This window comes from Corapipo altera, unplaced genomic scaffold (genome assembly GCF_003945725.1).
Source record: "Corapipo altera isolate COAL_440 unplaced genomic scaffold, ASM394572v1 2, whole genome shotgun sequence".
In the NCBI taxonomy this organism is placed as follows: Eukaryota; Metazoa; Chordata; class Aves; order Passeriformes; family Pipridae; genus Corapipo; species Corapipo altera.
This window is the reverse complement of record NW_020884890.1, coordinates 6,713,841-6,732,957: the sequence shown is the minus strand read 5'-3', so window position 1 is coordinate 6,732,957 and position 19,117 is coordinate 6,713,841. Positions and strand designations below refer to the sequence as shown.

The window sequence follows — 19,117 nt, the reverse complement described above, 5'->3', positions numbered from 1 at the left end:
TGTGAGCACTATGGTAAGATTTATAGTTACATCTGAAGGCATTAACTAGTTGACAGCCCTCATTTTTATTCCTATCCTCAGGAAACTAGTATGGGCATGTTTCAACCCCTATCTGCTGTTTAACTGATAGAGAAGTTAGACCTGGCTAGAATCCTAACTGTTCAGAATACGTGCCACCTTTTCAATTATGTACAAAATAACACAACAATAATACTACAAAACCAATATACTATACTGATGTATTAAATGTAGTAGGGCAGATAACGTTTTTCTTTTTTTTTTAATAAAACTATTGTAGACAGAAGGTATCATATGGCACATTTCTGTTATCCACAGAATGTGAATCTAACAATTCAAGAAATGTGATTTTAAAAGAAATTAAATTTGCATTGGCATCAACAACAGACCAATTCTATGAAAATTAGTGAGAGCTAAAAAGCACCACTAACAACAGCGACCAGCACAAAAGAAACTGAAGTATTTTTAAGGTCTAAGCTTCTCTATTTAAGGTTTGAAAGGGGGTCTAAACTTTAAGAAATTACAAAATTTCTTAAATGTCATGACGTTATAAACACCCATCTATTAAGCTGATAACATAATGTATGAAAACTATGTGGGATCATTTAAATAAGGATTGTACATAGGCAGGAATACTGAACTAGCAAGCAACAGCAAAAATGCTATACCTGCCTTTATAGCTCTAGTTTTTAATTCCTGAGCTTTAACTGTTTAGATATCCACCTCTTTCATATTGCAACAATCATCAAAGAGACTCTACATTCTGCAGACTTTGGAAAGCAGTGACTCTTGTCAATAAATAACATCTAAAAAGAACCCACTCATACACTTGACAAAAAAGGTTGGTAAAGTCAGATAAGTATTAACACATATGTTTAAAAAGTCAGGTGATTAAGCATAGGAACAGTTTTCCATCACTTGCAGTCATTAAGTGAAAGTGAAGTGAATGTCCTTCTGAAAGGACATTCTTCTTCAAACCCAAGCATGGGCTTAACGCCAGAATGACTGGTGACACTATCTGGTCTGTGATTAAAACTGATAATCATACTTGTCTTTTCGAGACTACAGAAAACCTATGGATGCCTCAGCGCTGGCTGTACCATTTTCTGTAACGGTGGAGTCTACAACAAATACAGAATTTTCTCGAGGCACTCCTTGTTTCTGCTGAAGATGATCAAGACAGAAAGAGGAGGCCTAGGCAAACAGTACAACTCGGGAAACCTTCAAGTCTTAACTGCACTATTAAATGTTTGAGTGAGCTACATAAAAAGAAGAAATTTGCATCAAGATTTCAGATAGCTGTAACTCTTTCCAGAACACATCACACATCCTTTATGATGCAAACTTCAAAGGAAAAAGTCTAGAAGTGTAAAATGACAGAAAGAGTGCTTGCATAAGGAAGCTACTGAGAAGTAAGTTGAAGTGAAAATTTAACTCATAAAGACTATTTTATAGTAACAGTGTTTCTGGGGCAAAACCAGCATGTTCTTGCAGGGAAACAGAGAATTGCACTTATCCCAGAAGCCAACAGAGGTCTGACCTATTCTTTAGTTTCAGTCTTCATAATCAGTAAAAAAGCTGAACAGTGACAAACAGCTACAGCTATAATGCAGCCTAGAAGCATGTACATTTAGCCTTTCTACCAGGCAAAAGTCAGGAGCTTCATCTGTCTGTGCTACTTAGATGCTCTGTGGATGGGAATCAAGGGGAAAAAACTATCTGGTTTGAGGAACTGAGAAGTGGCAGCTGAAGAAGAAACTAGGCAGAACTTATGTCCATAACAAAGGCAGGGAAATAAAGCCGTGGTGTGATTTGGATGGGAGAATCCCCTAGTGTAGAGCTGGCTGTGTGGCATAGAAAAGAGAATTCACACTGGTGTCGGACCAGGACGATCCATTTCAGAAATAATACAGAGTCTCCAGTTTATTTCTGGTCATCCTTCAAGATGAGTTTTGCAATATGCAGGCACAAAATATCCTTGTGACAGGTTTCACAACTATAAAAATTCAGAGCAAAGTCTACCATGAAATTGAAAAAGCATACAAAATTTTGGAATCATGAGCAGATAAATGTTTTGAAAGGTAAGGTTAGTAACACTGAAAAATCAATTTGTTGCTAAGATAAAGAACTTGTTACAGCTTCTTTCATAAACAACTTTGAAGAGTACTTCATTCAACGTGCAGATATTAAGGGAGATGACTCTGAAGCCTGCTCTGCAGCCCTGGTCCCTCTACCTGAGTAGAGCTGCTGTGGCTCCTTTAAGCTTGTGCACATGGATTTCCTTTCCATGGGAGCTGATACTGCTCTGGACCTCCTCCCAGTCAGAATTAAGGCATGACCAAAGCACATAGTCAGACTTCCAAGCTGGGAAATGAGCTTGGATCTCCCAGTACACACAGAGGCACGGTGGCCATCTTGAGTTTCAGAACTGACTCCAGAGGGAAGATAAGCCAAAATAAAAACCTGAACTGGCTGATGCAACATTCAGTTCTTCCTCAAAGATTTTCAAGGATGATCCACATAGAAGCTTCCATTTAAAATGAAAGAACATGAAAACAAACACATATCTCTTAAAATTTGAAAAAAAAAGTAAACCACTGGTTTTGACATCAAACCTAGTCATCATTTTTATAATCTGCTGAAGACTTTCAAACTTTCCCATTGATAACATGGGACAGATGCTTGATTGCTTTGTTGCAGATTTATCTGGTCAGTGTTCACATCTGTAGTATACACTTTCCCTCATATTTCTGTCTCTTCTCACATAACATCCTGTAACTCCCCCATCCTCATCTCCCATTCACCTACTGTCTATTCTTTTAACCTCTTATCAGAAGTGACACTGGGCTACTAGTGTAAGTCAGCTCAATTTAAGATGTTCATGGTCCCCCAGAACTGCCAGCACTCTGCCTCTTCCCTCTCCTCTTCTTTTGCCCAGCTCTTTTCTGCCTCTGGGTTGCATCTGCAATCCTTGAACCAGAGGAATCTGCATGCAAATATGCCACCACCTTCTATACACGCCCAAATCTTGGGCCAGATCCATCCAAATCTTGTGGAAACAAGTTTTTTTACAAACCTGTTACAGGCAGTCTAGTTTGTCTGCATAAAGTCCATTGTTTTAAACAAAACACCATCCACTGCAGCCCAAATCACAGGACAAGGTTTGTGAACTTGAAAGAGGCATAATCAACAAACAGGTAAGATTGATTTGTACTGTTCTGTTTGAGAAAAATACAAATATTGAAGAAAGAAAAAATGACAAATAATTTGTAAAAACAACCACTCTCAGCACTTTCTTACGACATTTCATAGTATATTCCTAAACCTGCAAAAACAACCTGTGATTGCTAATGCCTAAATTAAATATTATTTTTTCATCTTTTTTTTAGCATAATTGTGAAAACATATTCGTGTATACTCGGCATTGGGGTTGGAATTTATAGCTAGTAGAGCCGCTGCTGTATTTTTACCTAAGCATTCACCCTTTCAGAAAGTAAAAAGTAGAAGGAAATTCTTTGATTCAAGTTCAACTCACAGTTTGGCTTTGACCCACCAAAGCCTGTATTCAGATCAGAATTTCCTAAGATGTGCAGGACTCAGGAATAAAGGTTAGAAAAGGTTAATCTGCATTATTAATGTTTGTGCAGCATAGTATTTTGCTTTTTAAATTAAAAGGTTGGGGTTTTTTTTCATTTTTTTTCCTCTCCAAACTTCATTTGGATTTTGATATAAATTCTACTTTCAGCTAAAAGGAAAAAAAATAGGATATCTCTGCAATGTGGCCTTTAAGGACATGACAGACTGCGCTTTGCATTTCGTGAGACAGCCTTAGATACCTGTTGTTTGATTCACTGGTATCAGCACAGACATGGAGAATTGATAGGAGGTCAAACTCATAGGAGATGAGCACCATATGTCTGCCCCTAGAAACTTGTCCTACATCAGGATTTACTTTCTGAGTGTCATGGGATTGACATGCAAATAGAACACAGCTCAGAATCTCTCTACATACACAGGATAGTTTCTGTCATTGTCACCTCCAACTGTTCCTAGATGCACACCTACAAAACATTCTTCACAGATATCAAGGGCCATGGCTGCATCATTAGAAGCAGATACTGTGCTCAAGAACAGTTGAGGAAAAATCTTAATTCTTTGTGCGAACTTTACCTCAATCAAGTACCTTCTGAGCCATGTAAAATATCATAACTACTCCTGTTAAATCCAGTATATTGCATTTCAATAAGAACATGAAAAATCACAAGAGAAACCATCTTCAGATTTTAAAGAGGGGCATGAGATAGCATAGAGATATTTGAGAAAGAACTTTTTCACATGCCAAACATTGTTAACTAAATATTACATACTGACATGGCATATACTGAGGGAAAAGCCAGTATCAACAGTCGCCAAACATTTGTAAAAAATTACATAAATATTTACCTTTTGTGGGAGAGTTAAAAGTCTCTTGCTCTTCAATGAATTAAATGCACGGAATGATGGAAACAGAAAAAGAAATCAGCAAATTTAAAGTTAGATAACAAAATGTGTTACATGTGACAATGGCATGTACAGTAGGCAGTACTCCAGCATATGTAAAAGTAATGTAGAAAATTAAAATGATAAACCATGACAAATAATAAAGCCTATGACTTTTTCTTTAAAATTAAGAGGAACAATGAAGTTACAGAGAACCAGATTGTGGAGTCTTTAAGTATTCTGCTAGAGCAGTACCATCATACCCAAATTTAAGAATGACATAAAAATCTTAAAATTGCTTTAAGTATCATTGTCCCTGAACTACACAGTACTATTTTTGATTCTGAAGCCTTTTCTGCAATAATAAGTGTTACAAATTTATTTTCTATTAATTAAAATCTATAATACTCAATAACCACTGGACTACTGAAAATCAGTTTTTCAGGCAAATATACAAGATTATGAGGCTTGTACTTATTTGCAAGAGTTAGCAATGTTAAAAAAAATGCTCTCCAACGTGAGTAAAGATTCCACAAGCTGCCTCAAAATACGAAGTGCCACCTATTAATTTAAAAATAAAACCAGATATATGAAGACAAAACAAACAACACTGAAAGTCTGAAATCTAAAACTGAGATGACTTTTTCTTTTTCTTATATTGATAGATCAGAAAAAATATTTTAACTGAAAGGGTTTGATCTTTTACCTTTAGCCCAACCATACTCTCACTGCAACGACATTTCAATGATCAAGTACATATAAACGGAACAGTTTTCACTAGCAACTCGTTTTTTGGGGGTTTTTTTAGGATTTTAAGTTGGTTAAATATAAAAAGATACTTGCAACTCAATGTACTATTTGACAACATACTGATTTTCTGTACAAAGTTGTGATTCTTATTCGTTAAAAAGGAAATACAGGGCATCAAAACACTTCATTCCTCTGTGACGTGACTACCATTGTATATACATTACACATATGAACTTTATACGTGTAATCCCCATTCAGCACTAGCAGAATGTTCATGTAGTTTTTCCTCATGTAACAACAGTAGCACACATGCACACATGCACTTCACCCTGTATACAAGCTATGTACAAAGCTTGTGCAGCCTTTTCCAACGTAAGCCAAGACACAGCAATACCTAATGCTGGACGCACTTCTGCTTTTCTCAGTGTTACTCCATAAGGCCTATTGCCACTGGAAACACACACAACCACCCTACTTCAGTTATGTTCACAGGTGTTCTTTATGTTTAAAAAGACTGTTAATTATCACTAACCTTACTCTCATTATAGGACTTCTGAAATAGGAAACTACATTGTTGAAGCTATGAAAAAGAAACCACACTGTGAAGACGCAAATAGAAGCAGATAGAGGGAGGAAGACTTATTTTGCAAGAATTAGCCCTGAAAGACTGTTTCTATACTACAATCATTGTATTTATATTGTTGGTCTATAAATTTCAATAGTACATAGCATTTTTTTGTTATTTACTTGCTAGATTTCCTACTATAATCCCTACTATTATCTACTACAGGTAAAAAGGAGTGAAGGACAAAGTTCCAGATCTTCAGGGTGTATTAATTTTCTTGATCAATACAATTATTAACCATGATATGAAAGTGCAGAGACCCACCCTCAAATCTATTCAAGCAAGAATTCCTATGATGTTTGATAGCTGCAATGACAGAGGACAGACTGAGTAAAGATCACAGAGGTGTGCTTTATAAAGAAGTATCATTTAAACACAACGCAACTGCATCACAAAGTTGTTTTAGAAACAGCTGAAAAACAAAGTCAACCCAGAATCCCCACCCCTCTTAAAAATTTGCACAGTTCCACTCAAACATGATGCAAATAAAAAAAACAGCGAAGCAAATCTCTTACAGTTCAGCACAGAAGGACGTATTGAGAATACACCATTGTCCTTACCATGGCTTAGAATTTCACTGCTTTAGTCACTGAGCCAAAACATCTTCATAGCATTAGGTCCTTTTATAAAATTATCAATTAACACAAAAAAAATCAAAACCACTTCTTCAGTAACATAAGATAGGGTAATGACTATTAAATTGTGATGTCTTGAAAACACACACAGACTCATGTATACAAGACTAACTTCCAGTATTAAAGCATCTCAAGACTTCTAGATGCGATAACATCCCAGTGTGTCTCTGGCTCTAAGAAATACTGTTGACAGGGTTGTAAAGGAAAGAAATACAACTATGACTTCCTCGAATACTACTGTAAGTAAAATAAAAATCATATTGCCTAAAAATTGCAGAAGCCTACAATCTTAACTGCAACCACTTTAAAATGTCTGCGCGCGCTGGAGTTGCTAAAAATATTTAGTTAGAATTGTCTCAAATGAAAATAACTGTGCCCCTCCTCTATTCCAAAGCTACACAAAGCTGCTCTCCCTTTTAAAATATAATACCAAGAAGCCTTTTCTTTTTTTGCCAGTGTGCATAATAGTGCTGTTTTGAGGTTTTAGTCCTTAAACTGGATTTTTCTCTACATTTTTTTCTCTGTTCCCAATCAGCAGTACCAACCCTATTTCTGTAATGGCATAGGGAGCACTACTTTGGTCTCCTCTGTACCAACTACTTCTGTGATTTTTATTTTAAATAAAGTACCTTGTAAAACTATCTTATGCTCTCATAATTTGAAATTTTATGATTTTCAAGCTGCCAGCCAGAGTAGTAACTAAAACAACATCATCTAAAACAACAACCTTTTTTTAGTTCTAAATTTGACAACAAAATGGAATGTCTGAGATGCAGTGTCAATCCTTAAAGAAGCCTTATTAGCATGAATATGATCACTTGACATGATAGGTAAAGATTAAGAGTCAAAATATCACTCTGTTTCTCCAGATGAAAACTGTTACCAGTCTCTTGCTCCTTCATTAACTCTCATTTGTTCCATAATGAGAGCTTTAAAGAGTAATAAAATTACTTTCCTGGATTCTTCTATGTCTCCTGAATATGCAAAGAGCAAGTAAGGAGCCCATCCTTGATATACAGACACATAATCTTTTTACAGCAATCACTGTGACTTGTATAACAGACTTAGATTCATAGATGTAACTATTTAGATGTATATTCAACCCTCACCAAACAACAGGATTTGTACAGAGTGTAAAGAAGTACTTTACTATAAAAATGATACTTTATAGAATATCATACAGGTTTTCCTGGAAATGCAGGATGTCAATACTGACCATCAAAATGTAGTTTCATTTGTAAATGAAGAAAACACATTTTGAAATATTTCCTGTGACATTTGTATATAGCACCACATTTTGACATCATCTCTATCTATGGTGACTGTGAATTTAAACCAATAAGGACACAATGCAGTTTCAAGTACAGTTAATGCATATCTTTTACAGAACTCAGAATACGTTGGATTCAGTCCTATATTAAGGTCAGATCACTTCTAGTCACCACATTTGACACTGATACTCATTTGACAGGGATTAAAGAGATGAAACTAATATTAAAATTTGAGCAAATACTGTGGTCTTAATGCCTCACTGAATTTAATTTCTTACAGTAGTATAAAGTTAGACATACTAGCATATTTATTTCAGCAGATACTAACAAAACTATTTAAAAACCTTTTATAAAACTTATTCAATTTACTACTTCTCTGCAAATACATTCTGAGCCTGAACAGAGTATTAAATGTGGGTAAAATCAGAAAACCTCCCTTTCAGAAGCACAAGTCAATCACTTAGACAAAACCATAGTACTGTATAGAGAAGGAAAGCTCTTTAACCTTTAAATCCATGTATTACAGCCATATGACACTGGTGGTATGATATATAACAACAAAGCAAACAATATGACGCATCCTACTCGTGTATTTTATACATAAGACACAAGTTTATCAACCACAAGTGTAAGCAAGAGTTCACTGAAACAGCATTACTTTACAGGTGTTCACAGTATCAACAACTTTCTAAACTCAGAGAAGCTTTAGTCTTCTGCTCAACTTTCTTTTTTTCTTTCCTCTTCTGTACACATCCCATCTCTACTCAGTTTCATGTTAAGTTCTACATGTATTTCCAATGCCTTCAACAAAACAACAAACTCGTATTTTACTCTCACACATCAGCTATCAAGAACAGCACAAAGATGATATGAGTATCCAAATAAAAGCCAACTTAAAATTAATTTAAGAGTTGATTCATCATTATATATTGCACCAAGTTCTGAAATTGAAGAAACATGAAAATTGAAATTCATTACTTACTACATTTCCCTAAAAAGCACTCAACTTGCTAATACGCAGAAATAGAAACTGCAAATGTAGTTTGTAACTAGTTTATAATTCAGACAGTTTTAGATTCACTACAAAATGAAAGGACCCAAATGTAAAGTTTAAGGTTATTAAAAGCCACTTATATTAGCATATTTATAATTCAGAATAAATACATTTATAAAACAAGAGTATGTTTTATATGTGCTAATTGAAGGTTTAGTATGTCATCACCATAAAATTAATGCAAACTGATTGCATGTTAATGCAAACCATCATACACGAAAACCCCAATGGTAATCTGTCATGATAAGGCCATCATGGTCAGCAACATCATCTATCCAAGAGTGTGATTAATATACAGTTCTGTAAAGCACTACATATTTCATTAGAAGCATTTCTTTAATTTCCACATAAAAGAAAACCTTGTCGTATATGGTAATCAAGTAATTGTTTGTAGTCAATGTGAAAACAGAGTTTTTAAAACACAGAAGAAAACATGAATGTGCAAATATTAGACATTGCGCCACTTCATTTTACCATAATAATTCATACTCTGTATGTTGCTAGAAAAGGAAACAGTGATGTACATATTTTTTGATATGAGTATGTAAAACACATCTTCCACAACCATTAGGTCTATGTTGTCTTTTTCATAAAAACAGTGGTCTTTGCCTGATCCGTTTATTCTTAAGCAGGAAAGGGTTTGTGACCTGTACTTTAACATTTCCCATGGTGATTATTTTTATTCTTTACTCACTGAAGTATGAGCTCCAGACAAAAAACAGATTTGTGATATTTATTATTAATCTATGTTAATAATGCACAACAATAAATATAAACCACAAAATAAGAAATGAGAAAGACTGTCAAAATGTTGCAAAAATCATTGCCCCTGGTTTTTTTAGCTGATAACATATGAGATATGTGTTGGAAACTACCATGACTAATAGAAATTTTAAACATAAAATGGTACTAGAAAATTAAGGCAATTAAACCATATGTAATAATAACCCAGCAGTCAAACTCTGCTAGATTTCCCAAACTAAAAATATGCTTTCATTCTCTTCTATTGCTTTATTGGTAGAAATACGGCATTGGGCACATAGGTATGCAAGTAGACTTTGAGTAAAGAAAGGTAAGAAATCAAAGAGTTTGAGCTGTCATAAGCTCATTATTTGATACCTTGCTCTATACTGCCACTTCTTACTGGAACTTGCGGTAGCTGTCTTCCCCTACGACTGCTGAAGGATGTGTCTGCAGGAGGAGACTGTGTGGGACTTCCTTGTTGATGTGTTCTGCAAATGAAATTAAGATAAAAGCAAAATCAGCCAAACGAAGAGACTTTTTATATTCTGAATTTTAAACACATATTAAGTGGCAGATACTGAAGATGAGTGTGAAAAAGTCTGCATTTGGTCTATGCCATATGCATATACACAGGTCTAGATATCTGGTAAACTTATAAGGCATAACATTTAATTTCTCTAACTACCTTTGACTAAGAAGAAATTATTTCCTTTGATTGATTTGAGTTTTTTTAAAATTTATTTGTTTGTGGGGGGTTTTTTGTTGTGTTTCTCTTTTATTTCCTTTTTTTTTTTTTTTAGATAAAGTACTAGTCAAAAGCCATCGAATGAAAAGCACTAGAACTATTTATGATTATGACTCACAATTTATACATTCTTCTGCACTGGTTCAACGGCAATAAAAAATGCCACCTCTGTGTCTCATTAAATTCAGTATTCCCTTTGTGCTGATGCAATAATCGCACAAGGCCACAGAGAACTGGACAGCAAGTATTGATTCCCATAGGATAGCATGTGGTTTTTCTTTGATCTCGAAGGAAAAAAACTTTTAACCTTGGTATTGGGGTGTGGGGGGGTGTGTGTGTGAGAGCGTATCTTTTTGTCATGCAAAGCATGTGTTAGATTTTTAATATTTATACCTAAGTGAATGTCCTAAACTTCTTTGTTGAATTCTAACTAGCACTATTTCAGAGCAACGTGGCTACTTGATTTCTTACATATAGATGTAGCTTCTGAGTTTAACACATCAAACACTTTCAGAATGCTGGTGTTTAAAGTAAGTATGGGTACCTATAATAACTATGGGGAAAAGGTCTAAAAAAGTCAAACAAAGATGCGAAGCAGCAGACCACTGAGGAGAGCTTACTATGAAATGTCCTTGCCAGTTACAGTAATATCAGACTCACTATAGTGGATAAGCACTGTTTATCTACTACACTAGGGTTGCAAGTAGATAATTTATAATTTTAAGTAACACATTTGTGCAAATTCAAAATACTGTTGGCTTTCACCACATAGATCAACTGACTTGTAACATCAGCTTGTAAGATCAGTTAGCTGTGTGAACAGCACATGATTTTCTGCATAATGTTTAAGAAAAGTATTTTGATAATTTTCAGATGGATACAGAACAAAACACAACAATGGAGGGACAAAACACAGCAAACCTTTTACTTAGCATAACTACTTAAATTCAACAGCAAGAAGTACCATCTGGATGGTGAAGATAGATGGCATAAAGGATATGAAGAGAGGATAATCTATGGTGCCAGAATGAGTGAACGTGCCAAGTATGCTCAGAAAAGTACAACACCACACTGAAACCTGGGAGGCAGAACATGAAGGCTATGCTGTACACATAATAGCAACCTTGTCAGAAGTGGAGAAGGTGGCGCCGACCCTCCGGATGCTAGGTGATGTACAGAGCATAAGGGTTTGATACTAGACTGCTCACTCGACCTTGAGCGAGTGTGATGTTTTCCCCTAATGACTGGCTGTTCAGTCGTTCGTGGGGTTGGAAGTCCCCTTCTAGAAAGACATGGTAGCAGACCCCTAAAATATCAGTGCCAAAAAGAAACTGTTCAGTTGTTAGCTCCAGGCACATCTTCCCCTGCCCCCCTCCATCAAAGAACATTGCAAATCCTGGCTGCAGGACCAGGACTGATGTTTCAGATAGAAGTTATTAATTATGAATGCAAATCTGTTTTCAAAAGGACAAACTGCAGAACACTCACCACCGCAGATACACATGACCCTAATTTTGGAACTGTTGAATTGCACTGCTTACAGTGGAAAGTTGGCCAAAAACTCTAGCTGCACCTTAAACACAGCAAACACAAGCTAACAACACATATGACATAAGGACTAGACCAGAGTAGGGTGTGAATACCTAGTTTTATCACAAAGCATTTCTGTTTCTAAAACATATCTTTTACCTTTATTAAAAATACTAACTGCATTTCAATTAGTTTCCTAAAAAAGGACAATATGGAGGCACATACATAATTCCCTGTTTCCCCAACAGTTTGAAATAAGAAATCTATTTAAGTATCTCTAAGTACTAAAACAGAAATACGGTTCTAAAGGAACTATAATGAAAATAAATTATATTATGCAGTAAAATGATTAATCATGTTAGCATAATAAAGCATAATTAATACTAGTTCAGTAATTGCATCAGCTGCAAGTAAAGGATAAGCTGAAACATTTCAGGTTTGTAGAGTGCCCAAGTATTCTAAACGTGCCTTTTTACTCTTCCCTGGCTTTCCAACAGTGCAGCATTTTGTAAGTGGTACTACTATATCTGCTGTTATTTCAGAAATTTCAATGGCTTGTGACATCATTTCGTTGTGGGGTGGTTTTGCTTGGGTTCTTTTTAATTTCTGTAGACTCACACATCCAGCATAACTTTCCCACAAAATACAATCAAAGTAACCAAGGAACTGTCTGGTTCATATGACTATCATACACTAAGAAGTTATCCTAAAAAAAACCCTACATATGAAATTACATGCAGATGCCTACCAAGGATAACAAACAGGTTTTGATTCAAAACCATTTCATCAGTAACAGTTTATGTGGAAGACCAGTCACAAAGCAAAAAATTCAAGATTCAGTTGCCATTGCTTATATTCTCTCTTAAGCCCTAACACTTCTTCAGCTTAACTCCTGGTTTGCCCTGGTAATAACTATGACATTCTTGAAGAGACTGAATCTGCTGATTCTGAAAGATGCTTATGATAATGAAGATGAGCTGAGTTCTGAAAATGCCTGTTTCTCCATGCTGAATGTAAAAGTAATCTATCCCAACTGTTGCACATAACCAGCTTTTAAGGATCCATTTTATCAGATGTCTAAACATCATAACATCCATAAGGTAAATATGGATCCCACTCAGTATGAGAAACTTCTTGTTTGCTTTTACTATGAATAAATGCTTCAATCTAAAAAAGTCATCACGTTCTCAGTTCTGATATTTTTCATTTTAGAGGCTAAATATCCTGGAATTTATTTGAGAGCCTAGTGAAACACTGTGAGTCTGTCCTCAGAACAGGACAGGACTTACCTTCTGCAATTCAGAAACTTATCTCCTTCTCCAGTAATACTCTTTTTACAGATATGTCCTCTTCCAAGAGAAAGACAGAGGATCTGCTTAACTCGAAGATAAATAAGGCTCAAGATTTGCATTAGCTAGATTATTACAATGAGATGAATATGCTACCTGGGGTGCAAATGAAAAGAGAGCTAAAAGGCAACTGAAGAATAACTAGAATGGATTTAAGGACTTGCTGGCCTAGGAGAAAGATCTATTGCTGGAAGGAAGAAGCCTGCAGATGGCTGATCTCTAGAATGAGACAAAAAGGAACAAGAAACAAGCATGGGAGACAATAAGGTAGTGAGAAAATGAGACAGAACTGAGATAAGAAGTATGAAGAGGAGAGGAATTTGGGGAAAAAATGATACCTGGTGAGAAGTGAGACTGCAATGAGCACATACATGTGTATCTCATCTCCAGGTTCCTCACAGAAGGTGGGAACACTGCAAGCACCAAACTTATTAATTCAGCTGGCAATGGTCTACAGAGGAATCCTACAGGTTCCAGCTCCGCCAGCATACAAGAAAATTCAAATTTCCTTATCTTCAGACAGACGCCTCGGTGACACATATTAAATAAAACATGCTGCCACCTATCATGGCTAGGCTTTGCAAATGAAGATTTGGGAAGGCTCTATCCACATTTGTTACAGGCAGGCTGGTTGCCACCTAAGAAACTATAATAAAACCCTATAAATAAGACAGCATCACCAATCCAGTGCACCCCTGGTATCATGTCCTATGCAAAATATAGAAAATACAGTTAAAAACTGTATGTATCCTAGCATATATGACAGGTAACGTCACTTCTGGCATTTCTAGAGTGTTTAGTTAGGGCTGAAAGAAAACATTTTAGGATTGAGATGAACCGAATTTTACAAGTTTTGCTCATTCAGACAAGAACAGAAAAGGCTGGATTTTCATGTAATCAGTCTTAGTCCTTCTGAACATTTTACTGAATTCCATCTTGAAGGTTTATCTCATTGAATTAAGAGAAGGTTTAGGTTCTGTAAATTACCCTGAAAAGGTTGGCCTTTTCGCTTTTATGTATATTTCCTAAGCTATCACAATACATAGAAAATTTAATCTTACATAAAATGCTGAAATGCTTTATAGAGAAGCTGACAGCATGCTGATACCTTATTCCAATAATCTGCTTAACTAATAGGCAAGATTTGTAAATTGTAAAATAAAGAGCAATTCTTAGGAAAAAATAGATATTTGAAGAAGAAAGAGTCTTAAATTATATTTTATAAGAAAATTAATTGCCTACCCTATTATCAAAACTTTTTGGCACTAGTGCAATATTATATCTATGAAGAAATACTGAACTACAGCGCTCAGACTTATTTAGACATTTTGTCTCACATCTATCACCGTGAATCATTTTAGGGAAACAAAAACCTACAGTATGTGCCATGGAGATGTAAAAAGAAGCAGCACAATTGATGTTTCCCTATGCTCTTTTTCACTGGGCTCATTGCTGAATGGTTACCAAGAACCAAACCCCTTTCTAACTCTTCAGGAGTTAGAAAAAACAGGTGAAAAAATGGCTTTAGTGATCTCTGTGGCAAAACAGTCCCTGATTCAATCATAGTAAGGATTTCAGCCATATTTAGGTAATTTCTCTTATTCAAACTAAAAAGGAAACTGGGTTGTTGTGACAACAGAATCATCAAACTCAAGAAAAATGTAACCATTGCTTTTTCATCAAGAACGATAGTCTGGGACTTGAAGCAGTAAAACAAAATAAAAACTCTGAAGTTTTGCTATGTAATGCATGTTTTCACTGAAAACAGATGTCTGTGTTGTTCATGGAAGATTTTCAGCTTTCACAATGTAAACAGATGTACATTCCACCTCTGCTCATCAAGGTAACATAAATCTATTTCTGACAGAGGAAGGATCTCTTCCCTCTTCACTGCTCTTATTTTAGCAAGACACAGGGTTGAAAATTTTACTAGATGTTCTTATGATTCAGTATATATCTTTGGTTTTTTCACCTTTTCTTAAGAATTTGAATATGTAACCCCATACCACTGTAGCATCAAAGTTAAAATTATAATGATAATACAAGTTTGGGAAAATTCAATAAATACAAAAGTTAAAGTTTCAGTGTTTATATTAACTCTATATAATGATAGATGTTGAAATTTTCTATACATATTTAAATGTGTAACTTTGTTATATTTTAAAGTGAAATTAACTTGATCACAGACATTTGGAATTAATAATCTATTATATCTATCTATCTAATCTATTATATTTTATCATCCTCAAAATTAATGTAAAATAAAGATTTTTTTAAAAAATCAGTGGTTAAGTGCAGAAAATAACTGCTAGTCTTTACCACTGAATTTATCTGCAATAATGAATGCCAGAAAAATTCCACATGTATGCAATACAGTGATAATAATAGAGATACAGAGTAGATAATACTGTCAATTACAACAACATTGCTCTGGGTACTGTCACAGGTGTTTTAAAAAGTTGTATCAGAGGTATATTCAACAAACTGGAATCGGACTAATAATAGGAGATGGTTTACACATCGATCAACAATCCTACCTTTCCGTTTCAGTTGCGGAGCCTTTCCTAGTTTGTTTTTGGCTGCTATATCTTTCCACTTTTCTGGACTGCCTGTGAAACAACATGTCAGAAAAGAAATAAACAAAGAACAAAAAGAATACAGAAATATGAAGATTATTTATTCATGTATTATAAAGGTAATAACAGAAATGGTTGACAGATAAGAAAGTGACAGTGACCATCATGAACAGGCTGGTGAATTTGAGATTTAAGAGGCATTGCACTGATTAGGTTTGATTAAGGCTCATGGTGTGAGAGTTACGAGGTACCAAAACAGGAAAGAAAACATTAATCCTGACTGAGTCTGCAACTAGTTCCCCCTTCACAGTCTGTATTTGATTAAAACAATGCCTCCTCATAGGCTATAAGTCATCTCTTAACAGCATGAAAAACAAATTCAAGAGTAGAAGGCAGGAATAAAGTGTTACAGAAAGTATCAGAAAATACTATTCAAATGTAAATTTTAAAATTGCTTTGAATCTAAATTTCAAAAGCAAAACAAATACTGCATCATAACAGATTTAAATAAGGGTGTCACTATATTAATAAAAACTTGGCTTTTAAAATTCTCATCCTATTAAAACTTGTTAAAGTTTTTAGAAGCAGTTGAAACTGATTCTATTTTTTTTCCTAGTCAATATAAATAAGATAGACATTTATTTCATTCCCTCACTCCATTTCTACAGAAGTCTTTTACAGAATCCATCTGACATTTGGACAGTGAGGCACTAGTTACCTTTGACAGTCTAAGAGCTTACTTTGATAGTAAATAAGAACAAGGAACAGCAATATGAGTTGATACATGTAAGAAGAAAGGTAAAGTCATATTTCATCATTACTACTCAGGACTATAAACATACTATGCAAATCTCTGCAAATCTTGTGTTCCAAAATTTTCTGTACTATTCATAGGAATGTGAGCATTTACAATCTAGGATTTATAATTTTAAACCTCTAAAAATCATCAATATATACTAGTCTTTTAGTGGTCAAAACCCACAGGAGTGGTCAAAACCAGGGAACGATGATTATTCATTCATAGACCAGAAACTCTGACAAACTTAACAGTTGTAAGATCTTGTAATGATACAATAATATTTAATAATATTTAAAGTAATATGTTCTCCTTTAAACCTTTGTTGTTATAAAAAGTAATCCAATGTCTGACCTGGAAGATACCTAAACAGCTGTGACACTAAATTATACCCAAAGAACATAATCACAGTGGATTTTCATTATTTGTACCCACTGCAATATTTGATGAGCATTATATTGTGATGCAGTATACTTCACAACAAAGAAAACATTGCAGCAAAATACAAAATGCTTTCTGCATAACGAGAGGTCATTACCTGAAGCTTTCTGGGTTTTGAAAGAATATATTTTCTTCCAAAAAAATAGTATTTCAGATTAAAAATTAAAATCCCTTTTGTCCTCAAGCTATTTTTTTTCAGGTTTATTCTTTGTATATTCGCTTTACTTTTCAATTCTATTCCTTTACCAGGACAAATATAAGGTAGGTGCATAGGAAATCACACATATTAAATGCTGCAGCTTTACATAAAACCTACAGTTAGAAAAGTATTTAAAGTTAGGGCTAGATCCACTGTATGCAGTAGCATTATCATTCAAATTATGTCACCCTCTTCATTTTCTGCTTACTTGGTTGGTTGGGGCTACTTTTTCTCTTACTCCTTGTGTCACTTGCTTAGATTGTGGTGTTACATGCAATGGAGAAAAAGAGCACATAGTGACTACTTTTAGTAGAATGGAAAAGCTGAGAGTAGGACACGTTTTCCTGTGAAAAGTAACAAGATAATACATAGCACTAATGAGCTGGATATACTTAGTTCTCTGCTCTCAGTGGTGTCCTTGGGAACAGCCCATACTAGAAATTATATAAAATCAGTTTCCTTTCTGTTTCCTTCCTCTTGCTAAGATGATGCTGTATACATTTCCATATGCTCAACAGCCTACTACAGTGCTTGGAGTCCTGGCTCAGCTCGAGCACGTGGGCATTGGTACGTGGGCATTTAGAAGTAGGTGTCCTTTTGTGCTCACATACAGTGTACAAAGAGTGTGCTGGGGTAAGAACACTCATGTCATACTCAAATTTACCTCTTAAACATATCTTTAAGGAGAATAAATATTATCCATGAGCAATACATGTATATATGTACTTGTACATAAAACCCGAAAAAGAAAGAAAACGTGAAAGTATGCAGAGCATATGAAGAATATACTATCACCAATACCTCATTTATCTATGATTTGAGTAAATAAGGATACCTCTGTGCTGCTCCAGGTTTAGCACTTAGGTGGTCTACACTGTCCTGTTTTGGAATGCAAGACTCCAGCGTCCTTGTTCTTCACAATATTTGGAAACATGGATGTGTATTTGGACAGAATGAGCAGAAACAAAGAGATGGTCACATGCAGTGAAGGTGGAGACATGCAGTCAAATATTTAAACCAAAAGCATTAAGGTGCTATCTGTTGAAAAAGGTTATATTTCTTATTCGCCCATCCACTGATTTAATCCAAAGACTGCAGGGAAATGTTAAAATTTTTAGATGCAATATCAACAGTCTAAGATGTAATAAACTATAGAATGAAAGTCACAACAATGTTTTAAAAAACCTTTATATCCTACATGTTGAATGGCAGCACTGTAGTCTAATAGCTGCTATTATCCTTCTCCAGAATTAATCCATGCTATCGTTCATTAGATTAATATATAAACCTATACAGAACATCTTCCCTTACAAAGATGTGTATTTTGTCATTATACTGTGAAATTCTCCTGAAAATACAAGTAAATTTCATAATGTCATATATTTTGATGGTAAGTGCTTATTCTGTTACCAGTCAATCTGCTACAGTAATAATTAAAAATATTTCAACAGCAAAGTAGAATAACTGACTGAGCTTTCTTTAAAAACAAAAACAAAACAAACAAACAAAAACCAAATGAAGATCAGACTATTTCTGAATTTCCAAATATCAAATTTGGATTTTAAAGATAAAACTCAGGAAAATTTGCAGTCCACTACTAATCTAGATAATGTAATATATTTGCATCTATACCTACAATAAAGAGAGGAAATACTAAGATTTCTCTTTTGGATCATAAATCTACCAACTGTGACACCAAATCAGTGATCTATGGTATCATATATAGACAGGCACTTTATATTATTTTAAATACAGACAAAGTATTGAAGTTCATGTTCCAAATACCTGTGTGCCTCAAAATATTTAACACTGTTCAGTGTAAACAAAATCTACAAAGAGAAATATGACAATATTCCTATCAAAATTAAGAATTATTATTCCTAAAGTGACAACATTATAATACAT

The 19,117-nt window shown here is 34.8% G+C and overlaps 1 protein-coding gene across 50 annotated transcripts in view; it reads right to left on the bottom strand.

The window, feature by feature from the left end:
- The window catches only part of RIMS1 (regulating synaptic membrane exocytosis 1), a 191,849-nt gene that overhangs the window by 68,461 nt on the left and 104,271 nt on the right, over nucleotides 1-19,117 (bottom strand). For 14 of the 50 annotated variants that reach the window (XM_027644824.1, XM_027644847.1, XM_027644831.1 and 11 more), the window contains 2 exons: nucleotides 15,738-15,809; nucleotides 9,952-10,064 (listed from right to left, as the gene is read on the bottom strand). In XM_027644824.1, the coding sequence (XP_027500625.1) occupies nucleotides 9,952-10,064; nucleotides 15,738-15,809 (185 nt within the window). Of the gene's footprint in view, nucleotides 1-4,461; nucleotides 4,492-9,951; nucleotides 10,065-11,444; nucleotides 11,628-15,737; nucleotides 15,810-18,047; nucleotides 18,126-19,117 lie in introns of all 50 variants that reach the window. The other 36 variants (XM_027644830.1, XM_027644851.1, XM_027644855.1 and 33 more) reach the window with 9 other exon arrangements.